This window comes from Mustela erminea, chromosome 12 (genome assembly GCF_009829155.1).
Source record: "Mustela erminea isolate mMusErm1 chromosome 12, mMusErm1.Pri, whole genome shotgun sequence".
In the NCBI taxonomy this organism is placed as follows: Eukaryota; Metazoa; Chordata; class Mammalia; order Carnivora; family Mustelidae; genus Mustela; species Mustela erminea.
This window is the reverse complement of record NC_045625.1, coordinates 7450672-7469847: the sequence shown is the minus strand read 5'-3', so window position 1 is coordinate 7469847 and position 19176 is coordinate 7450672. Positions and strand designations below refer to the sequence as shown.

At 54.8% G+C, this 19176-nt stretch overlaps 1 protein-coding gene across 11 annotated transcripts; it reads right to left on the bottom strand.

The window, feature by feature from the left end:
• Nucleotides 1–440: 440 nt before the first annotated feature.
• ST6GALNAC6 (ST6 N-acetylgalactosaminide alpha-2,6-sialyltransferase 6) lies at nucleotides 441–19090 on the bottom strand. 11 transcript variants are annotated; one of them, XM_032306673.1, is made up of 8 exons: nucleotides 17778–19090; nucleotides 17112–17245; nucleotides 11992–12048; nucleotides 10264–10354; nucleotides 8291–8470; nucleotides 5753–6159; nucleotides 2691–2798; nucleotides 441–1971 (listed from the first exon to the last, which is right to left on the bottom strand). In XM_032306673.1, the coding sequence occupies exons 3-8, from the start codon at nucleotides 12015–12017 to the stop codon at nucleotides 1572–1574; spliced, it is 1212 nt and encodes a 403-aa protein (XP_032162564.1). In that variant the 5' UTR covers nucleotides 12018–12048; nucleotides 17112–17245; nucleotides 17778–19090; the 3' UTR covers nucleotides 441–1571. The 11 variants fall into 11 exon arrangements, with proteins under 11 accessions (XP_032162564.1, XP_032162565.1, XP_032162570.1 ...); XM_032306674.1 differs by having other exon boundaries at nucleotides 17940–19090; XM_032306679.1 differs by lacking the exon at nucleotides 11992–12048.
• Nucleotides 19091–19176: the final 86 nt, after the last annotated feature.

Below are 19176 nucleotides of genomic sequence, written 5' to 3'. Positions count from 1 at the left end.
CTCAGAAGAATGTCACCTCTACAAAGTGCCCTGTGTCATTGGCCTGCTGTCCTTAGCACCCTCCAGGGCCTGCCTGGGACGGAGCTGCCAGAGGGCCCCTCCCCCTCCTAGAACTTCCTAGAACCAGGAGAGCAGTGTCTGGACCTGTCTCACCCGTTAGGGAACCAGGGCTCTAAGAGGTGAGGTGACTTGCCTGAGGTCACACAGGAAGTGGGAGGAGGGACCGGAACAGCCAGGTGGGCTTGGTTCAGGAACCCGCACACCTCTGGAGCTCCCAGGTCTCCACCCAAGCTACAAAACGCATGACTCACTGGCAGGCTGCGGAAGCTAACCATCCTGTGTGTGAGCTCCCAGGCTGGAGGGCGTGGGCACTGTCCTGAGGAAGCCCATAGCCAGGCCAGAGGGAGCCAAGCTCGATCCCAGAGACAAAGGAAATGGAACCAGAGCTTAGGTGCATTTATTCCTGAACAAATCATTACAAAACCGAGTCTGGGGTACTCACCGGCTCCAAGCCCCCACCCCAATGTGCAAAGGCTTGCTGCTGGCCTCTTCCTCCTCCACCTGACCCCTCCCGTTCCACAGCCTCCTCCAGGAAGCCCTCCAGTCTTCCCTTCTGGACTCTGGAAGAGCAGGGTCAAGTCCACCCCACTGAGGTCCAGCAATAAAGTGCCTGGTGTAGAGTGAGGGGGCAGAACCCAGGCAATGGGGCTCCCGGCCCCCGAGGGCCTTCCCAGGCCCAGCTGAGGGGAGACCCTTGGATGACTCCAGCAGCTGCAGAAAAAGGGGCTGTGTGAAACCCCAGTTTGGCTGGGATTACCCCTCTTTGGAGTACCCCAAAGGCTACTCCAACAGGTGGAAAGCCTGACTGCTGGATGGCAGAAAAGGGAGCCTGGCTCTTTAAGAGCCAAACTAATGGCAGCTGAGTGGAGAACTAAGGAAACAGCTGAAGGTTTGTTCCTTTCCTATTAGATCCCACCCACCCCCAACCCCTGTGGGAGCTTATGCAAAAATACCCTAAGTTTCCAGGAGGAGGTGAGGAAGAGGACTCCAGACCCCCAAGGAGCTGAGCCCCCCAGCAAGGGGTGGTCGCTGGAGGGGTCCAGTCTTAGGGAAGACAGACCCAAGGAGGTCAGTGGGGAAAGTGGGAAGGGGGCCTCAGACTCCACGTCAGAACCTGACACAGGCAGGAGGGTGACCAGAGAGAGGGCAAGAGTTTTGTCCAAAGCCACTCAGGGCAGAGCCAAGACCCAGAGGCTGGCTCCTACCTCTAAGATACCCCCCACAAGCTCCCAAATGCCCTGGCCTGGCCTCCAGACACAGCTCCCACTCCCATGCAACCTCTCTTTCTGGCTCTGGGAAGTGAGGGAGCAGCACAGAGTTCCCAGCTCTGCAGGACAGGACCCCACTGTCCCAGCCAACAGGGAGTGATGGGGGAGGGGCAGTGTCCATCCTGGGGCTCTGAACCAAGGCCTCATGGGAAAGCACACGTCCTTAGCCTCAGATAACTTCAGAAATACCCTGATTGACTGCTCAGACCCTGACTGGACAAGAAACACCTCCAACACCCCTGATTAACCACATAGCTCGAATCCAAATCCCTGATTGGTCAAGAGACACCCCCAGGCCCTCACTGGCTGGAGGATACAAGGCCCTGATTGGCCCGAAGATACTCCGGCCAGCTCTGATTGGCCACGAGATGGCCCTTGGTTGAGTGGCTGGGAGGAGAGAGTGGTCTCTCCCGCCTTCCCCCCCCCCACCCCGTGGGAGGTCCACCGGCGGGGTGGCCTAGGTCCAGGAGGGATGGGAGAAGGTGATCCCGTACAGCTGGGCCCAGGAGGAGAAGACCCTCTTCTCGGTGATGAAACGGTGGTGGTTGCCCTTGCGGCTGTGCTCATTCTGGATGTAGGTGACACACTCGTCCGGCCCCTTGGGCTCATAGTAGTGGTAGGGCATGCGCTGGAGGCGGGGCCGCTGGCTGGGGCAGAACAGATGGGAGCGGTCAGGGCACAGGAGGCACCAGCGGGGCCCGGCCCTTCCAGCTCCTGACGTGCTAGAGGACTTCATTGGGGGAAATCCCTGCCCCTCCCAGGGCCTCAGTTTCCTCATCTGTAAAATGGATGTAGGATGGACGATTTATGACCACCCAACTTTGTTCTTGTTTTTTGTTTCTTGTGGGTTTTTTTGTTTTTGTTTGTTGTTGTTGTTGTTTTTTAATGACCGAAATTTTTCCTTTCCTTAAGAGGGTGGTAATGTAGGGTAGTGGTAAGAAGGAAGGCTCTGGAGCCTGGCCCCAGCGCTTACTGTTTGTGGGAACTTAGGCTACTCACAAAATGCCTTCCTCAGTTTTTCTCATCTATGGAACAGAAAGAATAAGACAACTATCCATGAGGGTCCCTGTGAGAAGTAAACGACATAACCAATATAGCCAGGCTTGGAACACGGTCAGCACTTGGTGAAGTACACTGTCACCCAGCAGACTTGTCATGTGATGATATTAATGATAGTTATTATTAATATACAAACTCTGGACTCTGGCTGAGTTGGGGCGAGGCCCCCGAGGTAGAAGCCTAGATCTCTGCAGAGCGGTTTGAATGCCAGAAAACAGAAACCCTCAAAGGCACCCCCCAGCCAAAATCTCCGGGGTTCCAGCCTGAAACCAGTGACTGGTTGTTGTTGGGGGGGGAGCTCACCTGCAGTAGTCCGGGGGGACCATGCCATAGACGTGCACGTGGTCACACAGCTCCACCGCTATGACCATGGTGAACCAGCCAGTGCTCAACCACGAATGGGACTTCTCCCTGCCGGCAAAGAGGGGGCATGCGGATGGGAAGGAATGGTCAGCCAATCTGGAGTTTCCCAGAACTCTCCCTCCCCTGCCCTAGGGGCCCCGCCCCCACTTCAGGGACCCCCCCCCCAGTCCAGCCCCACTGTGGGAGCATGTAACACGCTGGCAGAGGGCTTGTCTGGGCAGAGATGAGGGGTGTGGAGAGAGCTCCTCTGGAGGAACAGCGCATGCTGGGAATCAACTCCTGGAGATTTAGTCACAGCAGAGCAAGTTGCAAGTGACCATGAACTTACTAGACTCATGGTCTTGCTTGAAGGAACTTGCTAGAAGCTGCTGTCCCCACGCTAGGAGCAAACACCTAATGGTAGACTCATCAGAGGTCATGCTGTGACCCCAGGTTCAGAGCAAGGCATAGGAAGGAGCCAAGGGTCTAGAGCTGAGCTGCCCACTGCAGCAGCCAGGAGCCACATGTGGGTGCGACTTGTGGCTAAAATGTGCTATCAGTGTAAAATACACATGTGATGTTTTAGTGTGAAAAAACACAGAAAATTGGGGCACCTGGGTGGCTCAGTGGGTTAAGCCTCTGCCTTTGGCTCAGTTCATGATCTCGGGGTCCTGGGATCGAGCCCACATTGGGCTCGGGAAGCAGGCTAAGCAGGGAGCCTGCTTCCACCCCTCTCTCTCTGCCTGCCCTTCTCCTTACTTGTGATCTCTCTCTGTCAAATAAATAAAATCTTTAAAAACACACACGCAGGGGCGCCTGGGTGGCTCAGTGGGTTAAGCCGCTGCCTTCGGCTCAGGTCATGATCTCAGGATCCTGGGATCAAGTCCCACATCGGGCTCTCTGCTCAGTGGGGAGCCTGCCTCTCTACCTACTTGTGATCTCTGTCAGATAAATAAAATCTTAAACACACACACACACACACAGAAAATATCACTGGTGGTTTTTGACTATATGTTTAACTAAAAATAGTTTGGATATATTTAATGGAAGGTGGTTCTTTGTAAAGTTTTTTGTTGTTTTTTTTTTATATTTATTTATTTGACAGAGAGAGACACAGCAAGAGAGGGAACACTAGCAGGGGGAGCAGCACGAGGGAGAGGAAGAAGCAGGCTTCCTGCCAAGCAGGGAGCCGGATGTGGGGCTCAGTCTCAGGACCCCTGGGATCATGACCTGAGCCAAAGGCAGACGCTTAATGACTGAGCCACCCAGGCGCCCCCTTTGGGAAGTTTAAATAGAAAATAAACCTCTCAGGAGACTGACAAAGAAAAAGAGAGAAAAGCCATAAATTACCAATATCAAGAATAAAACAGAGTCTATCCTCACAGACCCTGCAGATATGGAAGAGCGGTAAGCAAACCATAAACAATTATGTACATAAATTTCCCAACTTAGATGAAATAGGCCAATTCCTTGAAAATCAAGATGAAACCAAAACTCAGTCAATATGAAACAGATTAACCTAAGTATGTGTGACTATTAAGAAACTGAATTCATCATTCAAAACCTTCAAAAAAGAACTCTCCAGGCCTAGACAGTTTCACTGGCAAATTCTACCAAACATTTAAAGAAGAAATAGCACCAATTCTACACATTTTTCTGAGGCCAGCATTACCCATAAGACCAAAGCCAGGCAAAGACAGTAGAAAACCACAGATTGATATCTCTTGTGAACACAGACACAAAAATCTCCAAAAAATATTAGCATATCATATCCAGCACTATATAAAATAATACACTACAACCAAGTGAAGTTTATTCTAATAATACAAGTCTGATTCAATATTCAAAAATCAATCAATATTCAAAAATATACATGGTGGCATAATCCACCATACTTATAGCCTTAAGGAAAACCATATAAGCATATTAACTGATACAGAAAAACACTTGATAAAACTTAATGTCCAATAATGATGAAAACTCTTAGCAAATTAGAGGAGGGAACTTCTTCAACTCAATAAAGGACAGCTAAAAACTACAGCTAACAACTTATTTAATGATGAAAGACCAAATGTTTTCCCACTGAGACTGGAACCAAGGCCAAGGATGTCTATTCTCACCACTCTCCATACCATCTGACCTTGTGTCAAAAGTCCTAGCCAACGTAATAAGGCAAGAAAAAGAAATAAGAAGCATACCACTGGAAAGGAAGAAATAAAACTGTTCTGAATTACATGTCCTTATGATATGATTACATGTATAGAAAATCCCAATGAAGCTGGAATAATCTCCCAGAACCAGTAAGTTTGGCAGGATTATAGGATACAAAGTCAAGACACAAAAATCAATCGAATTTCTGTATATCAGCAATGAGTAATTGGGAACCCCCTAAAACTTTAAATACAATTTACAATAGCTCCTTCAAATCTTAACTATTTAGGGATAAAACAAAGTATAGGATCTATATGCTGGATGTATTGGGTTAAATAAAATATATTAAGATTAATTTCACCTGTTTCTTTCTACTTTATTAATTTGGCTACTACAGAAATTTAAATGACATATATGGCTTACATTATATTTCTACTGGATAGCACTGGCCTAGCTTTTTTGGAGAGATCAGCCAGAAAAGGACATGCTGGCAAAGATGTATTCTTAGGATAGAGCATGCTGGGAGCAACTATATGCCTAAAGTAAGACATGCTCGGTTCAGTGAATACCGGCCATGAGCCACTGGGAGCTCTCCTAGAAAGATGCTAGGCATATGCCATCTTAGAGCAGAGCATGCTGGGAGCCCTGTTCCCTCGGAGCAATGCATGCTGGGAGGAAGCCCTCCTGGCGAGACATGACAGTGCAGAGTATGTTGGAAGTAACTCCTGCTACCCTGGAAAACGTGACCAGAGGGTGGCAGGAAGTGATCACACCCTCAGAGCAGTGCATGCTGGGAACAGCAGGACCTCCAGGCCGAGAATGCCGATGGGGAGCGCGGGGCTGGCCAGAGGGGGCAGGCAGGAGGCTGGTACCTGTCCTTGCCCGTCTCACCCCGGAACAGGTCGTCAAACTGGCGCATGCGGCCGGGAGAGACGGCATAGGCCTCCATGTTGGGGAACACCAGGCCTGCCCGCTGGATGACACGCACAAGGCTGCCCTGGGGCTTCTGCATCTTGTTCGGGGGCCCCCAGAAGATGAACACGGTTTCGGGGGTCCGGTTGACGAACTCCTGGGGCCTCCGCAGCACACGGAACACGCTGGAATGGGCGACCACGCGGAAGGTGGTCTTGTTGCCTACGTCGGCTGAGTAGCCCGTGGTGGGCGCATCGTTCATGCGGATTGTGCACTCGGCTCGCTCAATCTCGGGGCCCAGTTTGGTTCCCAGCAGGTGGCTAGAGCTGGTGACGATCACACACTGGTGGCACCGGGAGGGCAGCGTCTGGGAAGGGGGCGAGCAAAGTCAACACTGTCTGTCATGTCCACTCAATGCCAGGCCCTGTGCTCTGTACATCCAGGCCTCTTGGAGGCAGGAATTAATTTTCCCATTTTATTTTACTTACTTATTGTGATGGGGGGAGGGGTGGGCAGAGGGAGAGAAAGAATCTTAAGCAGGCTCGATGCCAAGCATGGAGCCTGACGTCGGGCTCAAGATCATGGCCAGAGCCACAATCGAGAGTCAAACACCCAACTGAACGAGCCACCCTGGTAACCTTATTTTGCCCATTTTAAAGACAAGGAAACTGTCAAAGGCTGTTCCTTTGACAATAAATATTACAGCAACTGGCTAATGGCCAAATATTAGGGACAGAGCAATGAATAAAAGGGACCCCCCTTCTGCCTTCAAAAGGCTCATTGTCAGAGAGACAGACAGTGAACAAGTAAAAAACTAATGGCAAGTGGTGAGTGAAACATGCTACAAAGACAATGCAGGTCGGGCAAGGGATCAAGAGCGACAGGGGTGGGGGCTACTCTAGGAAGATCATCTGGCAGGGCAGGGCGGTGGGGGGCCCTCGGAGCTGAGACTTGGAAGATGAAGAGGAACCATGTAGGAAAGTTAACAAGGCAGGAAAAACAGCAAGACCAGAGGTTCTGATGTGGGAATGATCACAGTGTGTTGAGAGGCAAAAGAAGGCCACTCGGCTGGGGCAGAGTGAAGGAACAGGAGGACAGGACAGTCATGCAGGGATGTCCCCAAAGTCACACAGCAGAGAAGGGTAGTACCTGGGTAGGAACCCAGGTCTACCTGACCACAGAGCCCGAGCCCAGTCCAGTTCCCCTAAGAGGACATCCTTCCCAGAGCACCACCCACAAACAACGCCCCACCTTGTCAGTCCGGACAGGGTGTGGAAGCCCCTCTGGGCCTTTGTTTCCCCACTGGAGAATCAGTCAGAACCACATGTTCTCTGGGGCCTAATTTCTTGCCATGGAATTCCTGTTTACCCTTTAAGCCCAAGCTCAGGAGCTACCTCCTTCAGGCAGTCCTCCCTGAGTCCCTGCTCTGAGATCTGATGGCAGATCCCATGGACCTCAAATGATGACTGTTCCAGCTTTCCCGAGCTCTACTGGCATCCCTGTCTATAAGCCCAGTGCTGCCTCATTCCCTTTTTCCCGTGTCGCCCACTCTCAAGCTCTTCTGCTTTTTTCCAGGTTCCATTATTTTTATTTTAAGAGTTCTTAGGGTCTAGAGACAGATGCTGATCGGTCTCTGAAGACCTGCTAATGGGCCCTTTCCAGTAAGGGTGTATTCAGATCCTGAGAAATTCAGGAAGATTTGTGAGGGAGGAGAGAGAGGCAGGCACAGATTGGAAGACCTCCTCCTCCTGGAAGGTGGGAGTCCATATTCCAGGCCAACGATTATATCCTTGGCCTCCTAGAAAACATTTAGGGCTTAGAGGCTTCTAGGGTGGACCCCCAAAACACAACGTCAGTCTCATGGCTATGCAAGGCAAACAGAAGTCCTGGGAATAATGTTTGGGTTCTCTACTGAGCTGCACCTCTGGGAGGTGGGGGGCAATACTGTGGCTCCTCCCCTCCCTGGCTGTGTGGCTTTGGACAAATGACTTTACCTCTCTGAGTCTTGGTTTCTCCATCTCTTCAAGGGAGCTAACGATGCCGACCTCACAGGGTCGGTATGATGATTACCACTAATTACAGTACCCAGCACACAGCAGGCAACGGACAACGGACAGCCATTATTATGACTGTTTCTGTATTGTCAGGCCCTCCAGTGCTCAGCTTCCAAACCATGTGTGGAATCCCCAGCAGGGAGAGATCAGGGAAAACCAGAGACATCTCTCCTTAGGGATTCTGACTCACTAGGCAGTAAGGTATCAGGGCTAAAAATGGGACCTTGAAGAAAATGGAGGCCCAGAGGGGGACAAGGGCACCTGTTCGAGGTCACACAGCCAACAGGGGGCTGAAGGAACTGGAAGCCAGGGCCTTGACTCTCATTTAGGAAGAACGGGAATAGCAGAGAGAAGAGGTAGAGGAGGTGGAACAGAGATGGCGGGCCGCGGGGTGGGTCAGCTGTCAGCCGGGTCTCGGGGAGCTCCCCAGAGCTGTCGCGCTACCTTGTTGCCGAGAATCGGGACATACGCGCCGGTGATGCTCCACTTCCTGACGTTGATGGGCTTGCGGGTGCGGCCCCGCAGGGAGCCGTAATGGAAGACCTCACTGGCACTGTTGGAGCTGTAGAGGATGAGGATGGTGATGAGGGTGAAGAGAACCACGAACACTGCTGAGCGCTGCTCCTGGAGAGGGGAGAGGCCACTGAGCGCCCAGCCGCCGTACAGGCCTCCGCCTCGTCCTTGCCACCTGCCTTGCCCGGCTCCCTCCTGCTCATCCTTCCAGACCAGCTCAGACACCACCCCCTCCGGCCCCCTGAGCACCCCCATCCCAGCACCGGTCACGCTGCATTCAAACTGCCACCCCCCTCTCCCCGCCCCGTAAGACCATAACCTCTGAGGGCTGGGACCGAGACAGCCTCCACGGCCACCGTATCCCAGCTCCCGGATTACAGAAGCCCAGGGGGTTCTCTGGGAGGATTCGCTGGATTGGATTGCATGTGTCAGAGGGATCCCTCTGGGGGCAGCTGGAAGAATGCTTGGAGACAGCTGGGGCCTTCAAGGGACAGGGCCCAAGGTCTTCCTTCCCCAAACAGGAATTCCCTGTAATATTTATCTTTCATTAAGCCCGGAGGGGATGGATCTGGTCAGGAAGTGCGGTGCATGGGCACTCAGGGCCCACCGTGTCACCGAAAGGGCAGGAAAGGGATATCCAAAGTATCTGCTGGGACTAATCCGCCCAGGCCCTGCACGGCCAGGCAAGATCTGGAAGTCCTGGCTCCTTGTGCTAAGACCCCCGTGCTGCTTGTTCACGTACCGCCTCTCAGGTCCGAGCTCACCCTCTTTGCCTGCTCTGCGAAAATAGACCTGGGCCCTTACATGTGTTTCTTTGCCAGTTAATTGCAGATTGAGCTTTGTTGGTAAATGGCACTGCAGAGGCAGTTCAGGAGAAAAGGAGTTTGCTTCCTGAGGCTGGGGGGGCCTGACGCGTGGTCCGTGCCCTTGCCCCTCCACAGTGCAGGGCTCCCACAGCACTTGCTCCAGCTCCGGTGCCCGGTGGCCAGGAGCTGCCAGCTGCTAGCAGCTGGATGCACTCCGCAGCTCCCCTTCAACCCCTTCCCTTGCCTTCAGGCAGGCTGGAAGCAGAGTGCCTCCGGCTCCCGCTGTGATCACAGCTTCTCCAGAGTTCAGCTCGGACTGTACACTCAAACACCAGAGGCCATAAGCTCTCTCCCTGGAGCAGTTCTGTATGGGCTCCGAGTGTCTCTTGGGAGTGGCAGCCTTCCCTGTAACTCAGGGGGTGCTTTTATGACAACTTTAGGCCAACTCCACTGGCCCAGGGCCACAGTGGGTTCTCTGCCATCCTGTGGGCCAGAGCTGTGCCCTAGACCTCAGCCCAACAGGTGGGGCCTGCTCCTTCCTGTATTCCTTAGAATTCCAAGTCCTCATTACTCTGATGCCTGGCTGTTGCAGAGAATTCTTTCCCCTAATCTTTCCCTGTTCAAATGACTGTGTGCTTTCCCTCTCCCAATCAGACCCAGATCGATATGCCCACATCACACTACTCCAACCCTCGGGCTCTGCGGTGGATCCCTGGAAAGGGGTGCATGGGGCCGGGCACATAGTAGGTGCTCAGGAAAACATGAAGGCATGGATCACTCTGACACCCTCAGGGTGCTGCTCACAACATCCTGTCCTCTTTGACTCTGACCATTGCCCCTCCTCCCCCCACCCTTCACAGTCACCTTCTCGAACTAGGAAGAGAGAGGTGAACCAAGTCCGGAGAGAGACAGGGGCTTGACCAAAGCCAGAGATCAGTGGCCACAGCAGAGCTCAAGCCATGGCCTCTCAGGCATCAGGCACTTCTTGGTAGGGGAGAGACACTGGTGATGGCCTGGGTCTGAGGCAGGTCCAAAGGAGCCCATTTCGCTGAGGAAGTTAAAGGCTGAGATGGGGACAAGAAGTGAAGGGGGACTCACTCTGTTGCTACTCATCTCTCTCCGGCGTCTGCTGAGGGGCAGGGGCCGGCGTCCTGCAGGTGGCCCAGGGGGCAGGGATGTGGGGTCACACCTGCAAGTCACAGAAAGGTTACAGCTTGGGAGCTCTCCCTCTAGCACAGCTGGTCAAAGGCTACACCCTCCCCACCCCACCAGCCTTCCTACCCACCCATGACTTCAAGGCTCTTCATTTTGCAGAGGAAGGTACTGAGACCCAGAAAGGGCAGGAACCTGCCCGTGGTCACAGAGCCGGGTGGTGGCAGAGCCCTGCCTCTCTCCATGCCCCTTGTTCTCTCCCACTCTGCTCCCTGAGCAGGGACCTCCCCATACCTTCGCTCTTTTAGACAGCTGGCAGGCCTTAAAGCTGACTCCCCTGCTGGGGGCTTGTCCCCCACCCAGCAAGAGCCCCATGCATTCCTATCCCAAACCCTGACTGAGGTCCCTGCAGCCTTGGAATAAAGCAATATTCCTTCTAGGTCCCCAGACTCCTCTGCACAGGCACCCTTCCAGATCTTGCACAAACTGTCCCTTCTATCTAGAACAGCTGCCCTCTTGCACCCTGCTCATGCCCTCTCATCCTTCAAGCCTGGGGTAGGCCAGCAACTTCCTGTGTGTCACCTCCTGGCTAGGCTAAGAGCTCTCTGAGGGTGGGGTGGGTACAGATCCTCAGTCACACTCTCCCCCTGTGCCTCCCAAGCCACGGGATTGGGTGCAGGAGGTTCAGTGAATGATTCTGCTAATTAACAATGAGATCTTAGGGGGTTAAGGGCACAACTCACCAATGGGCTATAATTACAGCCCCACCCTCGGGGGGGGGGGCTCCAGTGATGATGCGGCCCAGGACAGCCCTTCCTTCCTGCCCATCTGCCCTCAGCGGCCGTTGCTGCAAGGGGACATTCTCACAGGCCCTAGCTCCCCTCCAGACCTCAATTTCCCCACCTGTCAAAAGGGAGTAAGTACTTGCAACCAGCCACCTCCAGCAGATTCAAGGACAGAGGAAGAATGTGCAGAGGGACAACCAGGGCCCCGGGCTCCCCAGCTCTGACCTTCCCTCTAGGGGCCTCCCAGCTCCCGCCACTATCTCCGCCCCCTGACCTGGCCGCTGTTTACTCCTACACTGCCACCAGGAATAGCCATAGAACCTCAGGCCAAAGGAGGCTCCCCCCAATGCCGCTCCTGATTGGTTGATCCCCGACTCCGCCCACTGCCCGGCCCCGCCCCTTCCCCGCGGGAGCCCCCCTCCTCCCCGGCCAGGTCTCAGATTTCTCCCGGGCGGGAGGGCCCATCAAGGAGTTCACGGGGCCTCTCACTGGGTCCAGTGCCCGCGATACAGATCAGGAAACTGAGGCTCATTAGAAGAGAAAAGCAGCTTGTCTTTGGACTCACAGCCCGTTATGGCGCAAGACGGGAGTCCAGAATCCCAGGGTCGCACCCATCAGCGTTGATCCTCTGGCCGTTCAGCTGACCCACGGTCCAGCTGTCTCTGAGCGGAGCCTTTCCTCTCACTACCGTTTCCTCCTTATGCCCCACGCTCCAGAAACACCACGGCTCTCCAGTTCCCAGGCCCACCCCTACTTTCCCACCTTTGCCTGAGCAGTGCCCTCAGCCAGGACCACCGACCCTCTGGTCAGCCCCGTCACAATCCTGCTCTGAGAAGGCCATGGTCACAGCATCTCAGGTGCCAGTGCGAATCCCGGTTCCACCACTTACTGGCTGAGGGGCCTCGGGCAAGCCATGTGACCTCTCTGAGCCTCAGTTTCCTCATCTCTGAAATGGGAATAATAAGAGTAGGTAACTTACAGGGTTGTTGAAAGGATTCAAGCAGATGTGGCAAGGGAAGCACCGGGCTTGAAAGTGCTTGGTCAGTGCCTGTCAGTAGCTGTTCGTCTCGTGGTTATTCATTGTTGGGGGCCTGCCTCACCTTGAGCTTGCGAGGGAAACACTGCCCCTTCTCCGACACCTAGCCTAGCCACTTCCCTCTAATATCGAGGAAGGTGTGCAGGGAGCCACACTGCGCATCACCCACTCACCCCATCCTCCCGGCAACGCTGCAAGGGAAGGACTCTTACTCCCCATTTCACAGATAAGGAGACTGAGGTTCAGAGAGACAGAGCTGCCCAGAGTCTTCCGGGGAGCCTTGTTGACAGTCTTGTTCTCAGGGAGCAGCCTGGGGCTGAGCTTGCCGGGATCTCCCTCCAGGATCTCCCGGGACTGGAATGGGCCAGAGGCCACCAAGTGCGTGCTCAGCACCTGGCCTAGCACTAGGGAGCAGGCCTGCTGGGAAGCGACTTGCTCAGGCTGGGGAGGCCTGGGGAGTTGGCAGCCCAGAGTGCGGGGCCAGGAGTGTGGCCTCAGCCCGGAGGCTGGCAGAGCAGGAGGGCTGAGTCCCTGCGCTAAGGGTGGGGGCCACACCCTGCTCTCTGTTTGGGGGCTTTGCCTCTCTCGGCGTGGGGGAGTCCTCCGGCAGGGTCGAGACGCCCCCACGAGCCTCGTGGGAGGATGGCTCTGGGGAGAAGGGGGAGGGAGGCTCCTAATGTCTACATGGGGGGTCGCTGAGCCGGTGGGTCCACTGGCGGGGTACGACTCACCCTCTACGCCCCCTTTTGCGCTGACCACCTCCCCCCAGTTCCCGCACTCCGGGAGGTCCACAGCCCTAGCCCTAGCTGGGAAGAGGAGGGAGGCAGGACGGCGGCAGGTCCCCGAGCTCTAACGATGGAGTCAGCGGCAGGGGCCCCGCGAACCCTGCGACAGCCCATGGGCGCGAGGACCGGGATCTCCAGGCGCGACTGCCGGGAGTGGGTCTAGGGGAAACCTGGGGCCGCGCATCTTCCCCCTGCCCTGGGGGCTCCCCGCCCCCGCCCCGGGGCGCAGGCAGCGCTCCCCTCCCGCTACCCGCCCCCGCACGGCGCCCGCTCACCTCCCCCGGGGAGCGCCCGGCCCCCCGCGGCCCCCGAGCCCCCTCACATGGCGCCGGGAGCCGAGAGCCGGGGTCCGCGCTGCTCCGGCCGCCCAGGCCCCGCCGCAGCCCCCGCCCGCCGGGTCCTAGCGCCGCCGCCGCCGCTCGGGCCCAAGCCAGGGAAGCGGGCGGAGCCTGGAGGGGCCTCGGGTGACTCCGCCCCGGGGCGGCGCTGGCGGGGAGGGGTGAGGGGCAGGCGACCCCGGGCCGGGACCGCACTAGCACCGCCCTTGCTCGGATGGGCAGCCTGTAGTGGCAATAAACCCCCCCACCACCACCACCCCCACACACACATAACAGCCTTCTGGAGCCGTTCACTGTGAGTCGGAGCCGCTTCTATTCGCTTTATTGCCGCCAGGACCTGGATGGGGAAACTGAGTCCTGGGGCACATTGCGCTTGGAATCATTCGAGTTTCTCCCTGGGCTCCCCTACCCCGGGCCTCCAGAGCCTTGCATCCACTAGCCACCATGGGTGAACTCGGGGGTCCTCCCTTGGATTCAAGTCTACTGTGCCCTCTGCTAGCTGTTGAAGCTTGCACATCATTTACCCTTCCTCTGCCTCTGGAAAATAGGAAGAACAACCTCATGGGGTGTCGTCAGGATTAAAAATGTTATGTTACTTCTTAGAGTTATCAGGGTATTCGTGACATCGTTTTATGTGATGGTACCCCTGACCAGGACTTGGTCAAACACACAAAGGCACAGCCCAGCTAGAATGAAGGATGCAGAAGCGCTATGCACCGCCAGGAAGAAATGTCCAGGATATTTACAGGCTGTTCAAGCGAAGAAAGCAAGTGAAAGAAGTTAATCATTCTGGAAAAGGAAATTGTAAAAATATGCTTTCCTCTCCTGGATATGTATCCTGGAGAAATTCTTGCCACGTGCACAACAAAGTTGGGAGTAGCAGAGCTAGACATAGCACAAAACTGGAAACAGCCCATATATCTGTCAACAGGAGAATGGATTTGTTTCCTTGTCTGGATGCCCAGGTGGGATATTACACAGCAGGGAAAAATGAATGAGCTACAATGACATGGATTTTAGAAACACGAGTGGTGAAAAAGAGCAGTCCCAGAAGACAAATAAAACTACATGCTATGTTGTTTGAGCATATAGATGGCAGCCCTCACAACCAGGGACAGGTTTAGCTTTTTGCATATTCAAATGATTAAACTTTTAAACCAGAAAAAGTCAAGAACATAGCTGTCTCTGTGGGGGAGGCAGGGACTCGGGAAGGGAGAGGAGGAAACACAGAGCCATGCAGTTCTAGTACCTCTCTGGTCTTTCAGTGGGACATGGGTTTAAGAGGGTCGTTATATTATTATTATTATTTTTAAAGATTTTATTTATTTATTTGTCAGAGAGAGAGTGAATGAGAGCGAGCACAGGCAGACAGAGTGGAAGGAAGAGTCAGAGGGAGAAGCAGGCTCCCTGCAGAGCAAGGAGCCGGATGTGGGACTCGATCCCAGGACGCTGGGATCATGACCTGAGCTGAAGGCAGCTGCTTAACCAACTGAGCCACCCAGGCGTCCCAAGAGGGTCGTTATATTATTATGTTTTGTCACTTGTGAGTATGATGGATGACATCATTTGTATGTATCACAGTATTCAAAAAATAAAAGAAGGAGGAGATAAATCAAATGAAAATATGGAGATACCTTCTGCCTATTAGTGATTAAAGTGCTAAGAGTGATTATTTCCGGGGATGCTTGGGTGGCTCAGTCGGTTAAATGTCTGCCTTCAGCTCAGGTCATGAACCCACAGTCCTGCGTTGAAGTCCCTCATCCGGGAGCCTGCTTCTCACTCTCCCTGCTTGTGCTTTCTCTCTCTCATTCTGACAAATAAGTAAATAAAATCTTTTTTTTTTTTTTAAGTGGTCATTTCTGGAATGATAAAATTATGGGCCGCTTTTGTTATTTTGTGTTTTGGGGGTGGGTGCTTAACTGTATTTTACAGAAATTTTAAGATAGTAGCTACACGATGTTTTTATACTTAAAAACTGAGTTTTTAACTTATAAAAAAATAAACTGCATCTATAACACAATTTCTAAAAAATACATCTATATCTGTAGAATTGTAAATGCACACAAAAGGTCTGGAAGAATCCATACTGGACTACTGGCAGGAGTTCCCCCTGGAGAATAGATACGGGGCAGGAGGGGTAGGTGTTACCTTCACTTTTTGCTTTGTTAAGTTCCAGGCTGTTCACGATGGAGTCATTTGTTAATACTACTTTGTGTTCCATTAAAACAAAAGTGGGGGGGGGAGGGAGGACCCAAGGTTCGTCTTCTAGGCTGTGGAGGCACCCCCACTGGACAGGGGGGCTCAGTGGGGAGAGCCAAAAGTGGATTCAAGGCCTCTTGCCCCCCCTGCTGTCCACCTCTATGTGCTTCCTGAGCCCCACTCCACTCCAGCCCCCAAACCTCGCCCTGCCAGCCCGGGGACAGAAAACCACAGGGTAGGGAACAAGGTTGTCCAGTGGAAAGGCTGATGTTGGGGGTTCAGAGAGCAGCCCCTTGTCCAAAGTCACCCCGCAGGTTGGAGGCTGTACGAGAGGCGGGGGCGTCCTGTCCCCAGCTCTGCTTCCTGCCCCAGGCCAATGACACGGACTCCGGAAATCAAGAGTGCAACAGCCCAGCTCCTGGACCAAATCCGGACCTGGAGCGCCCCCCTCAGGCCTGCCATGTCTCTGGGCCCAGACTGACTCCAGGAGGCTCCACTTCAGGGTCAGCTTCCCTTCCCTGGGCCCCAAGAACAGGAACAACCGTGTCAGTAATCACCAGGGTAAGAAGAACAGCTCTGGCATGTCGGGTGCTTTCTCCTGTGCTAAGCACTTTGCAGACAGACCTCCCCGAATTAAAATGAACTATGAGATGGGCGCTACACTCCAGAGGGAGAAAGTAAGGCTCGGGTGTGGGCAGATGCCCAGGCTGGGATTCCCCCACGCTTGTCTACTGAATAACCATGAGCCGTTCTGCCCCGAAGCCCCAGGCCTGCCTCACGCCCACAGCAGGACTTTCATGGATGGCTGGCCAGTGCTGGAGCTACCCTGAAACCTGCCCGGAGCGGGTCCTCCCCACAGGGCTGCCCGTCCACGGTCAGGCAGAGGTGGCCTCTGCGTCAGGCCTTCCTGTCCCAGAGTGGGCATCCTGAGTGTGACCACCCTCCCTTCTGAACCCTTAGCAATCTCTGCCCCAGGAAGAGCCCACCAGGACCTCCTCACCCACCACCAAAGCTCTCAATTTACATGGACTAAAACCAAGGCCCATAGATGGGTCCACCTGCCCCTGTCTCCCCACTACCTCCTGGGCAGATCCAGTGTGGGACCCAAGCCTGAAAGCTGGAGCCTCTTTCCCTCCAGCTAGAGAAGGAGCCCAAGGGAAGGGCTTCCGGAAAAGAGACCAGTGGGAGTCCCCAGCGGGTGTAGACCTGCACACAGGAGCTCTCCATAAGCCCGTGTTCCCGAGACCTGGGCAACGGGTCTGCAACCAGGAAGCAGCTGGTTCTAAATAGCAGGCTGGAGTGGTCAGGTGGGCCCGGTGACCTGGGCACAGGAGCCCACCGGTGTCCAGAAGAACCTGTCATCTTCTCTTCATCTGCCTAGATGAGGTTTGAGTGTGAGTTCCTGGCCTGGCCCCAAGTTCCTTCTGAGAACAGACCCCGAATGACACCAGCGCTTCTAGGCTATGAGACTCACCTAGTCTCCCCTCTGACCTCAGGATGAAGCAGATGAGTCCCCAGCAGGCCTGCTAAGGGGACAAAGGGGCAGGGCTGTAGACAGGAAAACAGGGCCCCAAAGAGGGGCCGTGCACCATGGTGCCCCAGCCTCACCACACCCCTCAGAGGTGGGAGGAAGCTCCTGCCCCCAGCTCACCTCTCAGAAGCTGCTGGAACTCCAGTGGCCGAGAAGGGGCTGCCTCAGAGAGCCTTCAGCAGGCCCGGAACCAGTCACCGGAGCAGCCAGGGGTCACCCTCCTTGGCCCGGAGAAAGTAGCCGATGGAGTATTCCTGCCAAGTCACCACCCCAGAAAGACACATTATTTAGGCCAACCCAGCAAAAAACATCCCACCCGGGGGCAGGACCAGGACAGAGATTCCTCTGTGCACTGGGCCCAGGGGCTGAGCCAGCATCTCCTGGGGGGACGGAGCAGGAGGAGGCGGCAACCCCTTGGGAGGGGGGTGAGTTCAAATCCTATCAGAACCATCTCTGGTGCTTAGAGACAGGGGATGAGGCTGTGGGCAGGGAGGCAGCTGATGGGGCTGAGAGGTCTTGTAGTGCCTCTGTCCCTGCCAAGGGCAGGGGCCGGATTAGCCAGGGAGATCCCTTTGAAAATGACCGGACCTACCTATCAAGTGCCAGCCCTGGGGCCATCTCTCTGAATTCATAAAATCCCATGGGGAGGGACTACTTTTTTTCCCTCTTTTTTTTTTAAGGAGGTTCCATGCCTACTTGGGGCTTGAACTCATGACCCTGAGATCAAGAGCCGCACACTCTACCAACTGAGCCCGCCAGGCACCCCAGTAGGGACTCCTTTAATACCTTTTACAGATGAGGAAGCTGAGGCCTGGAGGAAGGCACTAATTTGTCAGCATTCCACAGCAGGAGCCGGAGCGAGGCCAGGTCTCTGTTCCAGAGCATCCCTCTGAGCCTAGGATCTCCCCTTCCCAACCCTCTGCCTGCCGGGTTACATCCCACCCTTACCTCTGCCCAGTACCTGTGTCCAGGCACAGGCTCCTGCCAGGCCAGCAGCTGGGGTGTGGCCAGCAGCCTGCTCCTCTCTACTTCCCAGCTCGGGGCTCTCCTCCCTCCTCCCTCCTCCCACGCCTGCAGAGGCTTCTGGGTCTGCCTGGCACTGGGGAGGGGGGAGGCAGGGCACAAAAGGCAGGGCTGTGGGCCAGGTGCCAGGTCTCCAGCCTCTCTGGAGAAGAGGCTGCGGGCAGGAGGGGAAGCGTGCTGGGTCACCCAGCAGACTCCCTAGCATGACTGGCCCCGTGATCTGTGGGGGTCCAGTGCAAAGTGAAAATCTGCAGCCCCTTCTTAAAAAACATAGTAAGAATTTCAAGCTGACAATAGCAGAGTATTATGCTAAGCATAGGACTCTGAACAGCTGTCCAGTTTATAGGCCCATAAAGCAGGCCCCAAACCCTGGGGCAGGGAGCTAGAACCCCAGGACTCCATTCCAGCTGAGAGCCCAAGGTCCTGGGGTCCTGGTTCTCCTTTAGTCTCCTGGTCTCAGATTAGGAAGGAGGGAAGGAGAGAGGGAGACGTAGTGAAGACCTCTGGGGTCTCTTCCCAGCCCCTTAGTGCAGGGCCCAGGCACTGGGCCTGGCTAGTTGTATCCTGGCTCAGCCAGTGGCTTCTCCTTCTCTGTAAAATGGGCTAACAGTACCCTCCCCCTCCCAGGGTGGCGGCAGACTCTTGCTCACTGGCATTTGTTAAAGGTTTACTGGTGGGTCTGCTTCTCCCCGCTGCTAGATGAAAAAACTAAAACTGAGAGAGGGAAACCCAGGGGCCTGCCCTCCGCCTCCCTTTCCTGCTGTGTGATCAACTCCAGAGTTAATAGGGAATTTTGCTGGTAAGATCCTTGGAATTTAACCCACGGACCAGGGAGACGACATTGGGTGGAGCAGTTTCCGTCCCACCCTGAGTCATTTCCTCCCAGGCCCTCGGCTCTCCCCCCGGCTGATGCAGGACAAGGGGTCCCCTGGAAGCCTCTAAGTTGGGGCATTCCCTGAGCCCAGTTCAGCCAGGCGGCCAGAGCTCCTGGCCTGGTGGGGACGCAGGTAGGCTCGCGGGGAGGAAACACGGGGGTAGATTAAACAGCCAGAGGCCCAGCCAGCTGTGGGCCTGGGAAGGAGCCCGAGGACTCATCCTGCCCTTGAGTCAACAGGTTATGGGACTGTGGCAGGGAGAGGAGCCCTAATCCCCACCCCCAGAC